This window comes from Haemorhous mexicanus, chromosome 2, assembly GCF_027477595.1.
Source record: "Haemorhous mexicanus isolate bHaeMex1 chromosome 2, bHaeMex1.pri, whole genome shotgun sequence".
Lineage (NCBI taxonomy): Eukaryota > Metazoa > Chordata > Aves > Passeriformes > Fringillidae > Haemorhous > Haemorhous mexicanus.
This window is the reverse complement of record NC_082342.1, coordinates 100,417,842-100,435,913: the sequence shown is the minus strand read 5'-3', so window position 1 is coordinate 100,435,913 and position 18,072 is coordinate 100,417,842. Positions and strand designations below refer to the sequence as shown.

The 18,072-nt window shown below is 33.5% G+C and overlaps 1 protein-coding gene across 1 annotated transcript in view; it reads left to right on the top strand.

The window, feature by feature from the left end:
• The window catches only part of NLGN4X (neuroligin 4 X-linked), a 162,984-nt gene that overhangs the window by 82,273 nt on the left and 62,639 nt on the right, over positions 1–18,072 (top strand). The window contains exon 4 of the mRNA XM_059839713.1: positions 13,800–13,952. Coding sequence (XP_059695696.1) covers positions 13,800–13,952 — 153 coding nt within the window. The remainder of the gene's footprint in view (positions 1–13,799; positions 13,953–18,072) is intronic.

Genomic DNA, 18,072 nt, shown 5'->3' with positions numbered 1-18,072 from the left:
CAAACTCAGACTCTGTGGCTTATTTTCCTGAGCAAAACTGCCAATTATAGTTAATTTCCTCAAAGAGATGGAAGGTGTTTTAAATTGTAAATTGCACTGATTGAGAAAAGGAAACATTCAGCTCTCTTCTACAGCTGAATACAAATACAGAACAATTTTTTTTTTCTGTATGACTTGAAGGTGCATATGACAACAAATAAAATCAGCACATCTTCAATAATATTGCTTAAATAAATCAAAAGAAGAAAAACTTGACCTGTTCCTTTTCACAAGGACCACTTATATTTAGTCAAAGATAACTGGAATTCAATTTCTCAGAAGTAGTTGCATGCATAGGCTGTTTTATTTCACATCTAACTCCATGTAGTTCACATATAATTCTTATAAAATGGAAAATTTAGCTTGTCTTTTTTCAGATGGAATATTAAATCATATTATACAATATTGATATTATATCATTCCATTATATTGTACTGTATCAAATGGCACATGCCATATAGCATTTACATCAAAAAGGGTTTTTTATTACTTGCTTCCAATTTCCTACATCTGTCAGCTAATTATAATTGACAAGCCACTGCTATTCCTTTCTAAATGTTGAATAAAGCATGAGCCCCAACACTGAAAGTACAAAATGTGAATTATGCCTGGAACATTGCAAAATGGAAAGCCAAAATGGGATACTGGAGTTCTCATCCAGTTTGCTAAACAGACAAAACATTTTTCCACCAGCACAGATATATAATCTACAAATTATTCAAAACCAACTGATATTTTCTAATAATGGATTTTAGATAGATCAGATACTAGTGAGCTCAGTGCTGTGTTGCTGAATTTTGAGTTTAAATCACAATTCTGACCACTAGTTTTGAGGTTAGCTTAATATAATTAATAATTATAAGCATACATGAATCAAAATGGACTGTGTTCTTCTTTAATATTATAGATAAAATATCACAGCTTCATAATATACCCAAAACTAGTGCTTGAAAGCAGTTAAACTCTAAATAATACAGAATGCTGCAGGTTTTGTCTGTGCTTTCCCCTTCCTCATCCCTCTTCCCTAAAATCTTTCTGTGAAAACAAAAAAAAAATCTTAATAAGTTGATGGCAAAAAGGTATTTCCAGTTGTTTGGGATAAGGACACTAATTTCTGTTTTGAAAAGTCATATACATTTTCAGTACTGAGTAATAATGAATAAAATATGTATGAACTTAATATTGGAGGTTCTATCTTTTTCATCACATCTGTTACTCAATTCCAGGACAAATCTTTTATGTGCCCATAGTATTTTGGGAAGTATTAGATTAATTAAATATTCATATTTCACATTGTAAAGCTTTTCATCATATGCAACTTAGATGTGATTTTCCCAGAAATAGCTATAGTATATTTTATTCCATCTTTTAAAATTACACTCTTTTTATTAGCAGCTTAATTATTTGGTAGTCTAATTGTTTAGTTGATTTGGTATTATTAATTCCAATAAGATTTAATGCATTGTTGTGTGTAGATGATGTCATTAAAATGTAGTAGAGAAAAAAACCTGAGCACATGGCTATATGCTAAAACCAAACCAAACCAACCAACCAAAAAAACTCCAAAAACTCAATAAATCTTTTGTCTCCATTGGATGTCTCATATGGACCTTCTATTTACCTGTAACTAACACTCCCAAGATTTCCAAATTAAAACTAAGGGGTCAAAGATCCAGTAAACATCAAAAATGGTGCCAAACTATTATCTATCACAATGGAATAAAATTACAGTTTCACAGGATCCACTGGCATAACATACACAATTACTCTCTGAATTCTCCAAAGGCAACCACAAATTGAACTAGTCTCAAAATGAAGAATTAAATAGCTGTATCAAATAATTAGATGTTTTCTTAAGAGTTGATTATTCAGTTCACAGCTTCCAGTGGTGCCCACGAATGCCCAAAGGGAGAATTTGCACAAACAACTTCACCAAATAGAGCGTGTGCTTGCAGTGTTCAGTTGTCTGCAGAGAGGGCACATTCACAGTCATTGTAAATGGCACCTAGGTACTTACTTCTCTTAAGCTTATTTGAAAGGAATCACCCTTTAGTTATAGCTAGTATTAAGTCAACATCAGTGAATTCTTTCTGCAAATTCTGTCTACATTAAGAAGAATGTAGTTGCATCTAGCCTTGGGAATTTTGACTTATAATAATTGTTGAATTATCTTCTAATTTAGAAGTCCTACACATTATTGGCAACTTAATTGTAGTGTACTCATCATGCCAATAACCTTTTTCGACTCTGCAGCTAATTGCACTCAGCTCTTGTCTTACTCTCCCTGACTTGACAGTGCAGCATTAAGATACACTGAACAAACCTTGCAGTGAGATTTATAAATCCTACCAGTATGTGGCCATGCTCCTCTGGCTTCTTGTGCACCAGCAGAGCATGGGAAACTGAGCAGTCCTTAACTTAAGCCAAGCATTACTCAGTAACAACTGAAACACCAGTGTGTTATCAACATAATTCTCATACTATATTCAAAATGTACACACTGTACAAGTTACTATGAAGAAAATTAATTCTATCCCAGCTGAATCTAGGACACAGCTTTACTACATTCACACTTTCACAAGTGCATCACTTCAGCAGAGAAATGTCAGCTATTTGAGGTCGCTGCTATGCTTTCATACTGACAGTGTTTCAGCTGATGCTTGCACAGAAAAACATGTGCTTCTTTTGGAATAATTTAACTATACGATAGTTTTATGGTTTTAATTAGTCTTTCATTATTGAATCACTAAGCATTGCAGTCTTAGTCCAGTTTTCCATCAAATAAAGCAGATTCAGTTACACTGTAAGTGCAAGAAACACTCCTCTTATCTGTTGGAGGTCACTGAAAGGATAGGCTTCACAATGCCCTCTTTCTTTTGAGCCATTAAGAATTGTTTTGTCAAAGCAATGCAATATATTTAGAAGATGGTAAGTTCTAGTTATGGTGTAACTTGCATGACAAAAACCCTTATAAAAACTGTTGGTGAATTGATCTGGCTACCTCGTTTTTATTTTAGTTATGAATCCTCTAAAATAGTAAGAATTTTACTAATACTAATCTAAATGAAAACAATATGTTACATGTTAATTCAATAAATTTAAAAATTATTATTCTTGGTAATTTTTATTCAGAACAATTTTAGGAGGTTCGAAATGTTCCAAAATGAATTAACAGGGATTAAAATATAAAATTTAGTATTTTAATAAGTTCTTTTCCATAAAGAGTAAATACAATCTAAGTAAATGCAAATATTTTTGGAAAAAGAAATAACATTTAGCTGTGTTTCTTTCAGGAACCATACCGTGCATGCACTTTAAGTTTCAGTGCTTATCTTTGTCATAGAACTATTTTTAACTGTCTTTTTCAAATATATTGCTCACTTTCCAAAAATGAAGTATATAGGAAAACTTTGAAGTGTAATGAAAATACCTTTTTATGTGACTGAAGCCTACAGGCAACATAGAGTACAGAACTGAGGTAACATAACAATCCCATATTTTTTATGCAACCTCTTTTTCAACCTCAGAATTTTTCTTTTTCAACAGATTTTTTTTATTGGTCCTCTGAAACCATTTGCAAAAGCTTGTGAAACAGCATTTTCTTTTTGATTTAATCCTCCCTAATGCATGGAACACAAAACTGTAGGGGTTTCAGCTGATCTTCCTTACAGTCCATCCGATTATGGACGTCAAACAAAATTGTCCTTTAATTCCCATTTCTTGAAAAGGAACACTTCCTGGATATACAACAACATCTATGTGTTTTCTCTGGAATCCCAATAAGTTTTTTGTGTGTTGCAGCTGTAGTGATTAAGAGCATGAATTCAATTATGATGCATGTTCCTTAGTTAAATGTTGCTGTTTACAGAGCTAGCCCTTGCAACCTAAATGGTTTTGTCTTGTTATTATTAATGGCATTAGAATAATGGCTACTTTAATAGCGTGTCTTCTGCTATTCAGTGATAATATAGGAATTGAAACAAAACTAAACACATTTCATTCAGGCAAATTTAAGCAAATTTCTGAGCTTTCATTAAATTTCACATTGAAAACTACGTAGAACAGTAGGCCTAAGTCTTCATATTATTAAGGAAAGAGATGGCATCTAATTTATGGCTAAGGACTGCACTGAAATCATCAAATATGGGTGTTTGCTGGAGTTATGCACATTGTTGATGTATTATAACTTAATTTAAACATGATTATGGGAAGGTAGTGCCAGAAGATAAAAGTAGTTTCTTTCTGGAAGCTGATTAGCTGTACAGCAATTTTTCATGTGCATTTATGTGTACATATTTGCTTACATGTGTACACCCACACACTGGTACACACATGTCGCAATTATTCAGTAAAGAGTTCAGAACATTAGTTATTTAAATCTAGGCAATATGAATATATTTTTCTTTCTTTGATTAAATGAACAGACTTCCAAACAGCAGGTATAAAGATATATTGCCTGCCTTTATGGCCTTTCCTAATATAGGGATCCACAGTCATTTCTACATCACTTCAACAAGCTGAAATTCTAGATAGTCATTTTCCTCCACTCTGTTTGAAGTGTCAAATGCCTCATTTGAGCTTTCTTCAGCTGCCAATTTAGTACTTTTTGTTACAAGTATGAAGGTAGCTGGAGAGCCTTGGCCATAGGGATGAGCCAGGTGCAGTGTTATGGCAGCCAAACTGCACCAGTGATGGAACCCTTTTTTCGGACATGAGATGACTCAAGTCTTGCACACTAGGTGGGACTCAAAGCAAGGTTTTCCAAACAGTCTTAGGAGAAATGCTGAAATAAAATTTTGCTTTATTAATGCTCTCTTGAGACTATAATGAACTGTTTACTATACCTGATTGTAAAATTATAATAGTTTTCATGGGAGAGGAAAACAAAAGCTTTAAAGTTCTATTAAAATGGCTGCATAAATAAGACATATCACTGAAATAATGTCTATTAAATCCTGCATTAATCTGGTTTGAGCTGGAAATTTCCAGAAGGTTAAGCATGTGCTATGTGAAACTGAGAGATCATACAACTGATAATGTGCTGTGTAATTTCTGAAAACTGAGCCCTTTTGCAAAATTAAATGGGGTCAAAAGGTATGTGACAGATGGAGCAATTGCAAATAAAATGCAAAGAAATGGCATCAGCTTAAGCAGTTGTGGATGAGTTTTTGCTGCCTTTAGAGGCTTCAGAGTGAATATCTAATATGCAAGCGTGGTAAACTGCATGTATGGGACCTGCCTATATTACATATATGTGATTCATATTATCTGAAGGGAGGAAGATGCAGCATAAATTATCAGTACAACTGGGACAACTTACAAAACCAGAAAATTTGCTTCTGAATGAGATTTTTGTTCCTTATGCAAAGGAAATGTGAGCCAGAGTACATGCTTACAGCAGGGCGACTTCTTCATTTCTGATAGATTTGTGCATGGCATTGAGAACAAATCTGGGAATACAAGGTGACTGTACATCCATAGATAAATGAAATCAACTATTTTTTAATAGTTTATTAACACATTGATCAGCATTTCAAACTCAAAACCTTTTAGAGATGTTTGCTGATTTAATGTTTATAACTACATTGCTTGCAGTGCTTCTTACAAGGGAAAAAAAGTAGCCCCCATGAAACTCTTCTTTGTTATGACCATATTGGCTGGACCTGATTTCAAAACAGCTTATATATGTATGTATATATATATATATATATGTATGTATATATATATATATATATATATATGAAAAAGAAGCAGTTTCTGGCAGACAAAAATCCTTTGCAAAAGAGGTTTGACAAAGTTCAGTAATACATTGCACCATGCTCTTTTCACTCAGCAGTGAAGGGCATTGTAGGACAAATGAAAAGAGGTCTCCTGGCCTTTAAAATATGCATTACAAAGTCACATCTTTTTCTAGCAACTGTCATTAACAATAAGATATTTTTCTAAAATACAATGAACCTTTTTACAAATGTATTCTTCAGTAGAGCTATGCTATCCACAGCATATTTAACATATGTAATTAAGTAGATCCTAGCCTTGACCATTTGGGAAAAAATTCCCATCCTATTTATATTTTGAAATATTTTTTGTCACTTTTCAGTATCATGAAAAGTGGAACACAAACTTTACAAACCAGGAGCTCTGATCAAACACCAGGTTAGTCAATGGAGGTACTCAGGGAATTCAATCTTTAATGCACTAGATCATTACTACTACTGCTGGATCCTGGGTTGCTGTTGAAATTTACTACCCATCTTTCATGTGGGATGAATGAGTAAACAGTTCTTAGACTACAAAAGGGTCAAATCCTATAACACAGGGATCATGTTTACTTGGTGTATGGGAACTGAAGGTTAAAATTGCTGCTCCTGTGATTTGGGATAAGGAGAATATGAGATATGGGGAAAAAATTGGTCCAACCCTTAACACTCGCAAAAGAAGCCCCAAACCAGAGGGAGTGTTGATCTGTGGGACAATCAGCTGTTGCAAGGCAATTTTTTCTGAGCAATGGGAATTTCTGAGTTATGATTCCATTCAGTCTCCAAGATTAATGCAACCTTAAACTAACCTTAGAGTGGCTTTTTTATCTTATGACAGGGATTACCATATTTTTTTAGAAGTTTAAGGACAAATGAATTGACATTTTTAATAAGAATACCACAGCATGGTTGGAAAATTCAAATTTTTGCTTTCTGTGTGATAGTCTGAGGAGATGTCATTGTTGGAATTATTTCAGTAGCTCCAAAACCACCTAAAATTCTTAGGAACATTGCTTAGAAAAATTACATGAATCTTTCAAAAATATCATCTTCCAGAAACATACTATTTCACACTAACAGTATCACCCATATGGCTTTTATCAGAAATAGTGTGGCCAGCAGGACCAGGGCACAGATGGTCCCCCTGTACTCGGCACTGGTGAGGCTGCACCTCAAATCCTGTGCTCATTTCTGGGTCCCTCACTGCAAGGAGAACATTGAGGCACTGGAGTTCTCTGTGATTAGAGGACAGCAGGAGTGGTGAAGCATCTGGCCACAAGTCAGAGAAGCAACTGAGGGAGCTGGAGGTGTTTAAAAAATATGAAGCTCAAGGGATATTTTATCACTCTCTACAACTTCCTGAAAGGAATTTGTAGGCAACTGGGGGTTAGTCTCTTTTTCCAAGTAAAAAGGCATAGGGTGAGAGGAAATGGCCTCAAGTTTCACCAGCAGGGGTTTAAATTGGATGTTGGGAAAAACTTCTTCATGGAAAGGATGGTCAGGCATTAGAACAGTCTGTCCAGGGAAGTTGTTGAGTCACCATCCCTGGAGGTATTTAAAAGACGCTACTTAGGGCCACAGTTGGACTTGATCTTTTTCAGCCTTAACAATTACATAATGATTTTATGGCTGGTATGCATAGTATGAAAAAAGTCCAATGTGATAGGAGCACAGAAACCTGGTTTGAGAACTGATTGATGTAATCCATCTTACCAGATCTCAAAATGAATTACGAAAGTGTATTCTAGTTGCCAATAGGAAGATGATTGTTTAGCAACATGTAGGAGAAACAGCATTCCCACTTCCATTGTAAATAAATACATACTAAGTTTTAGTAATTTCTTCTGGAAATGGATTGCAATATGACATTTTACATCTTTGAAGAATATAAAATGGAATAAGGAGTGTTTCAAATATTACAGATAACCTTATGTCACATACCTTGTTAGGTGATACATCTAATAGCATATATCCCATTTAGCACATTTAGCATGTTAGCACATTTTCCAAATTCTCATTAAAATGGTGTTGTTTTTTTCAGAAGTACACTGAGCCAGTGTCACGCTGGGAAGCACATTAAAGAGAAAATCCTTGCAATATGTAATTGATATGTGTATTGAAGATTTTGGTGTGAGATAGTACCCAAACTAAAATGTTCTGGGACACAACTACTTTCACTCAAAAATACTTGAAATAGGGATTACAGTCCTAAAAACTGTACACACAGTTTTTGTCTACAGGTACTGCATATATGGGGTCACACTGATTTTGATATTTTTTAATTCATAGGACTAAAAAATATGTGGTCGTTGATTTTATATTTGCCATATGATGATCATTTCTTTTTTTTATCAAACAATTAAAATACTACCTCCCTGGGGAAACTAGCATTTAAATTTGTTATGTACATTCAAACTTGTGTCTATATGTATTCATTGCCTATAAATAACTATTTCTCATAAATATTTCACATGAATCAAAAATAGTTTAAGGGCAAGGTTGAGTACTTAGTTTATTTAAATACAAAATAACCTGAGAAGGTATTGCACCTTCATTGGGCTATAAGAATATTGGGAAGAATATTGAAGAAAAGGACAAAACATGGATGGTGGCTGAGATTATGAGCCTGCATCCATTACTTCTGAAAGAAAATTGGGATTGGCGAATACCTATATTTTGTTGACAGAGATATCTTACCTAGTTAATTATGTACTGGATATATTAATGAATCCACTGGTGTACTGCATAAATAATATCTTTTGTGCAACAGCATTGAAGATGGAGACTTTATGAGGAGATAGAGTATCAGTCACTGCTTTTCACATTTTTGCTCACTAGTCATCATCACTGCATACATAGTGGCAGTGCTTCCAGAAAATGCCTTTAGAAATGTATATCTGGAAGACAAATAAACTAGTCTTGACAAATAAACTAGTTTTTGATCCAAAAAACTGTATCTATAAAAAAATCTTAAATACTTAAGCAATAATAAAAACATTCTGTCTTACAGTCATGGACCAAGATTTAATTGAAGCCTTGGATTTTGAGGGATGTAAATATAGTTAACAGTAGAATTTAAATAGGAAAATAAAATTAGTAAATAATATTTATTTAAATATGATGTATCTGTTACAAATTTAGACTTCATATATAAACAAGTTAAAGTATACTGTTATTTTCCAGCATGTATTAAAAAGACACTTAAAAATAAAGAAAATTCAGGAAAATAATGATTAACATGTTAGACCATTTTATTTCTTTAACAGCTATGGTAATTTCTAAGCTAAATTATAAAGTGAGTTTCCTATAAATGTTTCACTTCTTTTTAAGTAACTGTTTACATTACAGAGGGCTACTTGCTATGGGAGTAAGCACAGGATAATGGAATGCTGGGTGCAAAGATAGCTTGGTGTATTTTTATTTTTTTAGTCAGAAAACAGAAGTATTGCTCAAGGATGAGGCTTTTGAAAACTATGCTGATTCCTCTTACTCTCATAAGCACAGGCTGTGACACGTATGAGCAGAAATGTTTATCTGTGTGTGCGTGCCTCTGTGTGTGTGTGCCTGTGTACACCTCAAAAGTATTTTAAGAAAGCATACTGAATGCAAATTAAAACATATTCTTCACTAAATCTTCTAATAAAAAATGCCAGTTCTTTATCATGGTAAGTAAATGTTTTCAATCAATTTCTAGGTTTTTCTAAAGAGCATGAGATGAGGTATATTGTCAACCAAGCCTGGTTTTGCACCAATTTCATGAATAGAGATTGACTCAACTCTGTTTCACTTTTGTTTACAGTCTTGTTTTAAATAAAAAATTTAAATCTTTTTGCTCATATGGGAAACAAGATTAAATTCAAAGGAGGTCTTTATTGTTTGTCTTGGTCAAATCAAGTTGTGTAAAACTCAAATAATCATTTTATTTGCATTATTTCCATCCAAAATTCAGGTTGTGGCTATTTCTTAATAAATTTTAATGAAGATGAATAAAATGTTAAGTTATTGAAGAAAGTAGCTCAAGGCATTATTTCCTCAAGGTTACTGAACAGAATAAAAAAATGCATTTCTTATGTAAAAAACATAATTTTGTAATTTTTAACATACTTTTTTGGTTTATATTATTCTTTTTTAATAGCACATTAATTTGTTTTTTTTTTTTTTGAAGAAATCACTTTTAACTAAAGTACTGCATTGTCACAGAATATGATACATTTTTTCCAATATTTTCAATTTGTTCTTCTTGACATTTTATGTTTATGTGCAGTTTGCATCTTTTTTGTTTTTCAATTTCAAATGTAACAGATTTTGACATTTTTGTTACATTTTTTGTACTAGTGTTTTTTTTATTTTTGAGAACCTGCTGGTTTTGAATTCTCTTTTTTCCCTTTATTCTCCTCCTCAATATGAACGCAGGAGCCAACACAAAGAAAAGCGCAGATGATATAACCAGTAATGATCGTGGTGAAGATGAAGGTATTTTTTGTTTTTTCAAAGCCTGACCCTGATGCATGAACATAAACTTTTCAATTTTTGTTATAATAAGAATGATTATTGTTATTATTATTGCTGTTATTTCAACATGATTTTTAGTCCTTTATTTGCAGAAGCTCACATCAGTGTGCTTCTTTATTTTCTTCTTTAGAATTTGCTTTGATTGTTTTTCTTTTTAAAATCTAAATTAGCATATAGATGACTGCAGTTCCTCCGTGACATAGGTGTAAAATTTATTCCTAAATATGTGTGAAGTGAGTAACATAAATGTTATTTGAAACCACATATTTTTCCCCTCTATTCTTTCTTAGGCTGAGAAAATGGAATTTAAAAACATGCATGTGCTCTTTTCCCTCCTACACATTTTGTATATTCACTTGTTTGAAATTCATGAAAAATCTCACATATATCCTTCCTTTCACTTCCACTGTTTCCCCAGTGCACATGCTGTACATTGATACAGTTGAATTGTGCTTTGTCTTTGCTATTTTTATTTACTTATTTATATTTTTTTCTCACAGGATGTGGTTTATTTCAGGACACAAAAATAAAGGAAGCTGTTGATGTTGCTTTATTGTGTTTTTCCTGTAATCAGCTAGCCTCTGAGATGCATTCATTCGGACTCTGACCACATTCCCACTGAAATCAGTTACAATCATTTTCATTGACTTCTTTCAAAGCTGGACTTGGTTTCCTGAAAGGAAATGCTAAAAGTTCACAGTGAAGTAGCCCAAAAAAGTTTAAGATGGAAACAATTTTTGTTCTTGCCTTGATGCAACAAATCTATTTAGGATGCACCAAAATAGAAAGAAGTCATGAAATCTTCCTCTATTCTCACCCTTCTTTTTTATTAAAGTTACATTGTCAGTTTACATGTATTTACCAAATTAAGAAAAAACATTTTCACATTAAATGAGAAGATAAAAATCCTGGATAGTTTATTGGTCTGGCTTCAAAGCAACATTCTTATTAATCCTCTCAGTCTTGGCCAATCCAAAGTTTTATTCCGTGTCTTTTTTCCTGTTTTTTTCCCATCTGACAAAATTTCAAATGACTTTGAAACATATGTCCTCTCTATTTCCCTTAGAATCATACGCACTGCAGTGAGGATACTACCACCTCTTTTCCTGGGAGTTCAGGTCTATTGTAGCTAGTATGTCTGTATAGAAAATACCATAATAAAAACCTCAGGTCTTTGATTCACACTGATTGCCCCCTACTCCACCACCTTCACTGGTGAATTATACTTTTTCTTACAACACAGAAATACTGTGCAGAGTACTCTAAAATTACTCTGTTGCTTTTTGATTATCACCTTCCTATTTCTGTGCAACATAGGCTTCTTTTCTAACGATGGTATTATCATCTTTATATCAAATTCTTAAGTTAATTTTAAAGTAAAGGACAAATAACAAGCAAAATCAAAGTTGCTTTAAAAATAAAGACAAATACTAGATTATGAACACATTATTATTCAACCTTTCCAAAAATTTATAAAATGATGGATTGCATGATTAACAAAGATAGCCACTTTAGATCTAAGCATATAAAGCATTGAGCTAATTTCCTTTCTGTTGAAAATAATAATGTTCCCATTGAAGAGGAAGGGGAAACCTTCTATTTACTTCATCAATGAAAGATTCAACTCTGAGGTAGAGTTAGGTAATAAGAAGAGATTAAATGCAAACAAATCGTGCCATGACATTTTGGGGAGAGAAGGGAAAGGTAGTTCAGCAACACGAATAATTATGTTAAATAATTGCTGCTTTCAGGTTCTTTGAGATCTTAGCTGTGCCTTCAGAGAAGAAGCACTTTTATGTACTTGGCTAAAAATGCTGACAATAAAAAAAAAATAGATTGACTAGAATGCACCTCATTGCTTTAAATGATCTGTTTAATTGCTGTACTACTCTTATAGTCACAACAATTAAAAAGATCTTATCACAGAAATTTTATTCTGCTGCTCAAGTTCAATATTTAAAATAAAACATGTAAAGATATATCTTTTAGTGGAAAGGAGGCAGAATCAATGCAAGCCTTAAACTCTGACAAATAGACAGGTGTACATTGCAGCCTGGACATTCCTGAACTCAGCTGTGAATTTGTGATATTTAGGGTATACACAGGAGTAAAGCAAAAGTGGGACACAGGAATATAATAGTCAAAATTTACTTTTAAATATGCTCTAATTAGTTCCACATATATAAAACACTGTCTATCTAATACCTCATTGGTGATCACATTTTTTATCTCAGCATTTCCTAACCAGCCTGAGGGGAAGGAGGATGTTTGGAAGCTTTTCAAATGTAGATCCCTCACCTGTAGGTATTTAGCTCAGCTTTTTCTTTGTCCACCTCCTTTCTCCACTCATCAATATATGCCTATCCAAAAGATTTTTTTTCAAAACCTGGTTGAATAATCAGAGGCTCAACTTTTCCTTGTATGTTGTGCTGTATACTTGAAAGGAGTGCGCTGATTCCATACAGATAGACTGAATTATTTATAGAAGATTTGTATATCCAATGGGAGCTTGCTGAATTGCCTTCTACTTCATAAAGGAGCTTAGCCTCTCTTCACAGTGTTTTTGTAGAGAACATAAATCCCATATTTAGGTATTCTGAATCATCACTGGCATCAAGAGCCAAACATTTAGATTAACCTTCTCCCAAATATACCCCAATCATTGATTAGTACATCTTTATAACTCACTATTACATATGTAATATCAATTTCATTTAACTTTCTTTTAGAATTTTTAATTTTTTTTTCAATTTCATTGAACTTTCTTTTAAGGACCAAGCTTTTTATTTTTTTTAAAGGAGCCAGGAATTTTCCACCTGTACAAAAGATCAGCAATACCATTAACTCAAGATTGTTCTTTGAGGCTTAGCTGCTACTAGACCAGGGAAAGTGCAACACAAAAGACATAATTTCATTTAAATACAAAATAATGTGGGCCATAAATTCACATAAATCCTCTCTGTTAACTCCTAGGCTGTTTAAAAGAAAGAACAGTCTACTATGTTTTCTTCTACCAGAACAGTTAGAGTTTTTGTAATTATCTCTTACTGAACTATTAGGAATATAATTTCAATAATTATGTCCCACAAAAAAAGGGAAAGTATGGATCATTTCTATAGTTTTATTATTAGATGCACAGATATTTCTAAATTGATATATATTTGAGGCCTAGTATTCTAAAGAAACCAAGATTATTTCATAATTTTGTTTTTTAGGCTTTAAGACAATTCTATTAAAATTAAATTTCCCGTAATACTGAATGCATTTGAAGTGAGACCATTTTAGAGGAAAAAGTATTTTAAATTTTAAATTATAAATATTAGGCTTGTAGAATGGTCCTGAACTGTGCAAACTAGCGGGTATAGGGGTGGTGACGTTGAAAACATAGGAAGTAATTAAGACTATTGTAAGCACTATTAAAAATTTCTAATGCCATTTTCCTTATGTTTTTATCGCTTTACTGTGTTTTCCTTACTTGAATTTTTTCAGACATTCATGATCAGAACAGCAAGAAACCCGTTATGGTCTACATCCATGGTGGATCTTACATGGAGGGTACTGGAAATATGATTGATGGCAGCATTCTCGCAAGTTATGGAAATGTCATTGTTATCACTATCAATTACAGGCTGGGGGTTTTAGGTAAGTGATTCTTTTCTTCATAGAAATATTTGCACAGAAATATTTGATTGCTGAATTTTTCCACTCATCAGTCATAGATATTTGGCTCAGTTTTGATTTTAAAACAGAACAATGTCAATGATGGATTTTGAATTCTCTCCTTTTTGTAAAGGAAACTGGCTTAAATTACATTATTTTTGAAACTGCCTTAACCTTAAAAAGAAATGGACTGGAAATGAATAATGTTTTGATGATTGGTATCTTTTTCTTAAATAATTTCTATTCCATGTTTGAAAAACAAAAAGAAGAAGAAAGTCAATCAAGAATGAGTCCTCACAGTTATAAAACAGTTGGCAATGGCAAAAAGAAGGAAAGTGTTACTATTTATCTGTATTTACTAATTGTGTGAAAATTGTTTTTGAGAGATACATACAAAAAATAAAGGCCATACACACTGATGGAAGTTGTGTTGCGAGTAATCAAGGGGTTTTAAGGAGTACAGTGACATTATCTTCAAAAAGATAAGAAACTCCATAATCAAGGCGGATAGCATGAACCAAACTTTTGTTCAAAACAAGGTTTATTTATTTTTTGTTGTTCTGCTTTTCCATAGAAAAAAATAAAATCTAAAAAATGGCAGAAAATGGCAGACATTAGAAATATTTGTTATCTTAGTGAAAAAGCTTATAGTTTGTATAGAACAGAATACAAAATGCTCAAATGTTCATATTTCTGGCATTTTACCAACACAGGCTAAGGTACAATAATTTTGTTTGTTTGTCTTTTTTACAAGAACTTTTGATTTTATTTTTCCTAATAGCAAAGCTGATCTACTTTCATGGTAGGTACTGTTTTGGAACACAGAGGTCTTCTGTTGCTGAGTTATCTGTTCATGCTGTTCATGTTTTTCAACAACTTAACAGTTCATCAAAGTACTGAGAATTTTTCTTCTTATCCCCAATTTTGACTGTTCATTAAATACAAAAGAGTATTTTTTAATATGATGGAAAAATATTTAAATTTAAAGCCAGAAATATAAAAAAATATCTTGGTATATTTATGCATGCAGTCTTGATACTCAGAAACACCCAAACAAACAAATAAAAAAAAGATCTGAAGAAATGAACCAAACCAACCAACCAAACCAAAAACCCCTCAAAACAACAACAAAAACCAACAAAAAACCAACCATCCAAACAAAAGGACAAAAAAGGAAGAACTGAAGACACAAGAAAAAAAATTGCTGTTTTGGTTGTTGTCAATCAACATGTATACCTAGAATCTTGGTAGTTATTCATCTATATAAAAGATTATGTAATGCATCTCTTTAAAAGGTTTTCTCTTGGTTTCTTAAAACTAACAATGTCGAAGGATACAGATGTGTGTAAACGACTTTAAGTCATTTAAAATGTTTCCTTGTCCATCTGTATTTTATAAATCTAATGGAAAAAGTGCAATATTTGTATTTGTGAACTCCTATTTTATGTATTTATGTAGAAAACAAACAAAATAGAAGAAAGAGAATGCTTTTTTTTTTTTAATTGTGAGACTTGGGCTAAAAGGCACAAAACATTTATATGAGAAACAGAAAAGTAATAGTAGTCAGAATTTTAAATGGATTAGGGAAAATACATATGGTAATTGACATTAAATATTGCTTCTCAACAGTGGCAAATGTAACTTTCAAGACCCTATGGAATTTATTTCAAAAATCTATGTTTGAATTAGAAAAACAGAAGATATTCAGAAAATGTGAACACACTTAAAAATCAGAGGAAATCTGTTTTATGAACATATTTACATTTTTTTCTCCTGGGTGAAATGTAAATGTGATCGTTGAGAGCTCCTTAGGCTCTCCCTGGACATTGGAAGATATTCGGTGAACCCCATGTATTTTTGACTTGCTTAATGAGTTAAAAAAAATGAAAAAGAAAACACAAATGTCTTCAGAAAAACAGTCAGGTGTAAAACAAACATGACTATTCATAAGAGTTAAAAAAGTAGTGTCATTTTATGACATACAGTTTGAATACTAACAATATTTGTATCCCTTTCTTCTAGTCTGGGTTACTGGAGGTCATATTTCTGTAAATCTGGTGTGTTTCAATGGCGTTAGATTTGTAAGTGCATACACAAAGTCACATACAAACCTGTTTTTAATGACAGAGATTTGTAATTCCATCGCTACTGTCTCACCCTGTAAAGAAGGAATATACATCTAATTGATCATAGTGCTGAACTGCTGGACATCCTAAATTCCTCTGGAAAATTCACTTGAATTGACGTGAATACTTGATCTTATAGTCTTCATAAATGTTAGTGCTATTCTTGAGGCACATTAATTTTATTTTTCTTTCAGTCTATAGTGTGTCATTAATAGCAGTAGATAGAAAAAGTGTTAGGACCACACAGATAACCACTGGGTGATCTTAGACAGACAAATCATAGAACCAAGAAATGGATTGTGTTAAAAAGGACCTTCCAAGACCATTCAGTTCAATCCTGATGCCAAGGGAAGGGACATTGGTTACATCAGGTTGCTCAAAACTTGATCCAACCTGACCTTGAACACTTCCAATGATGAAGCATCCACAATTCTCTAGGCAAGCTGTTCCAGTGTCTATCCACCCTCTTAATAAAAAATTTATTTTGCCCTCTGTCCTGCCACTGTAGGCCTGGTTAAAAGTTTCTCCATCTTTCTTGTATTTAGCCTTCGTTTATTGCAAGGCTCCAATAAGGTCTCCTAGAAGCATTTTCTTCTCCAGGTTGAACAGCCCCAGTTCAACTTTTCTGACCATTTTTGTGGCCCTCCTCTGGACTTTCCTTAACAGGTCTGTGGCTTTCTTGTTCTGGGGTCCCCAGAGCTGGATACTTCTCTCCAGATGGGGTCCTACAAGACCAGAGTAGAGGGACAGGATCACCTCCATCATCCTGCTGGCCACACTGCTTTTGATGCAGCCCAGGATGTGGTTAGTTTTCTGGGCTGCAAGTGAATATTGCTGTCTCTTGTCCAGTATTTTCATCCACCATTTTTCCCAAGCCATCTCATTCATTCTCAGTCTGTAAAATACTTGAGTTTCTTCTAGTGGTGGTACAGGACCTTGCACTTGGCTTTGTTGATCTTCTTGAGGTTCCCACTGGTCAACTTTTCAAGCCTTTCAAAGTCCTTCTGCATGGTATCCCTTCCCTCTAGTACATTAAGTGCGATACTCGTCTTTGTGATGTCCATACACTTCCTGATGGTGCACATGATCCCACAGTCTATGTCTTTAATGAAGGTATTAAATAGTATTGGTCCCAGTATGGACCTTTAAAGGACACCACTGGTTACTGATTTGCACTTGGATATTTACCTGTTGGCTGCAACTTTTGAGTACATGGCCATTCAGCCAGTTAATTTTCCATCCAACAGTCCATCCATAAAATTCATATTTCTTCAATTTATTGTCAAGAATGTTATAGAGGATCTTATCAAATTTCTTAAAAACATCCAGGCAGATAACATCCAGTCAATAACATCAATTGCTCTTTGCTTGCTGCCGATGGAGTCAGATTGTTGTATATGGCCTCTTATTCTTGTGGCTAAGCCAGACATGATTTGTCCTTGGTAAAGCCATGATGTTCTCCAGTCACATTTCTGTCTTGCATATGCTTCAGTATAACTTCCATGAGGATCTGTTCTGTGATCTTTTTGGGCATGGAGGGGAAGCTGACTGGTCAGTACTTCCCAGGATCCTCCTAATGTGGTTTTTTAAAACAGATGTGGTATCCCCTCAGTCACTGGGGCCTTCTTCTGATTCCCTGGTTTTTCAAATATGGCGGAAATTGGCTTAGTGTCTGCATCTTTTATGTCCCTCAAGACTTTTTATTGGGTCCCATGGACTTTTGTATGCTCAGGTTCCTCAGGTGATCTGAAAACTGATCTACTGCAATAGTGGAGACTTTATTCCCCCAATCTCTGCCTGAAAATTTGGAGATTTGACAGATGTAGGAAGAGAGATTACCAGTGAAAACTGATTAACAGAAAAAATTTTTTAGTACCTCAAACTTCTTCATGGAATTTTTCAATAGTTCTCTTGTCTTATTTATTGTGGGAAGTACATCTTCCTTTTCTGAGCAACATATTTGTAAAAGTCTTTCT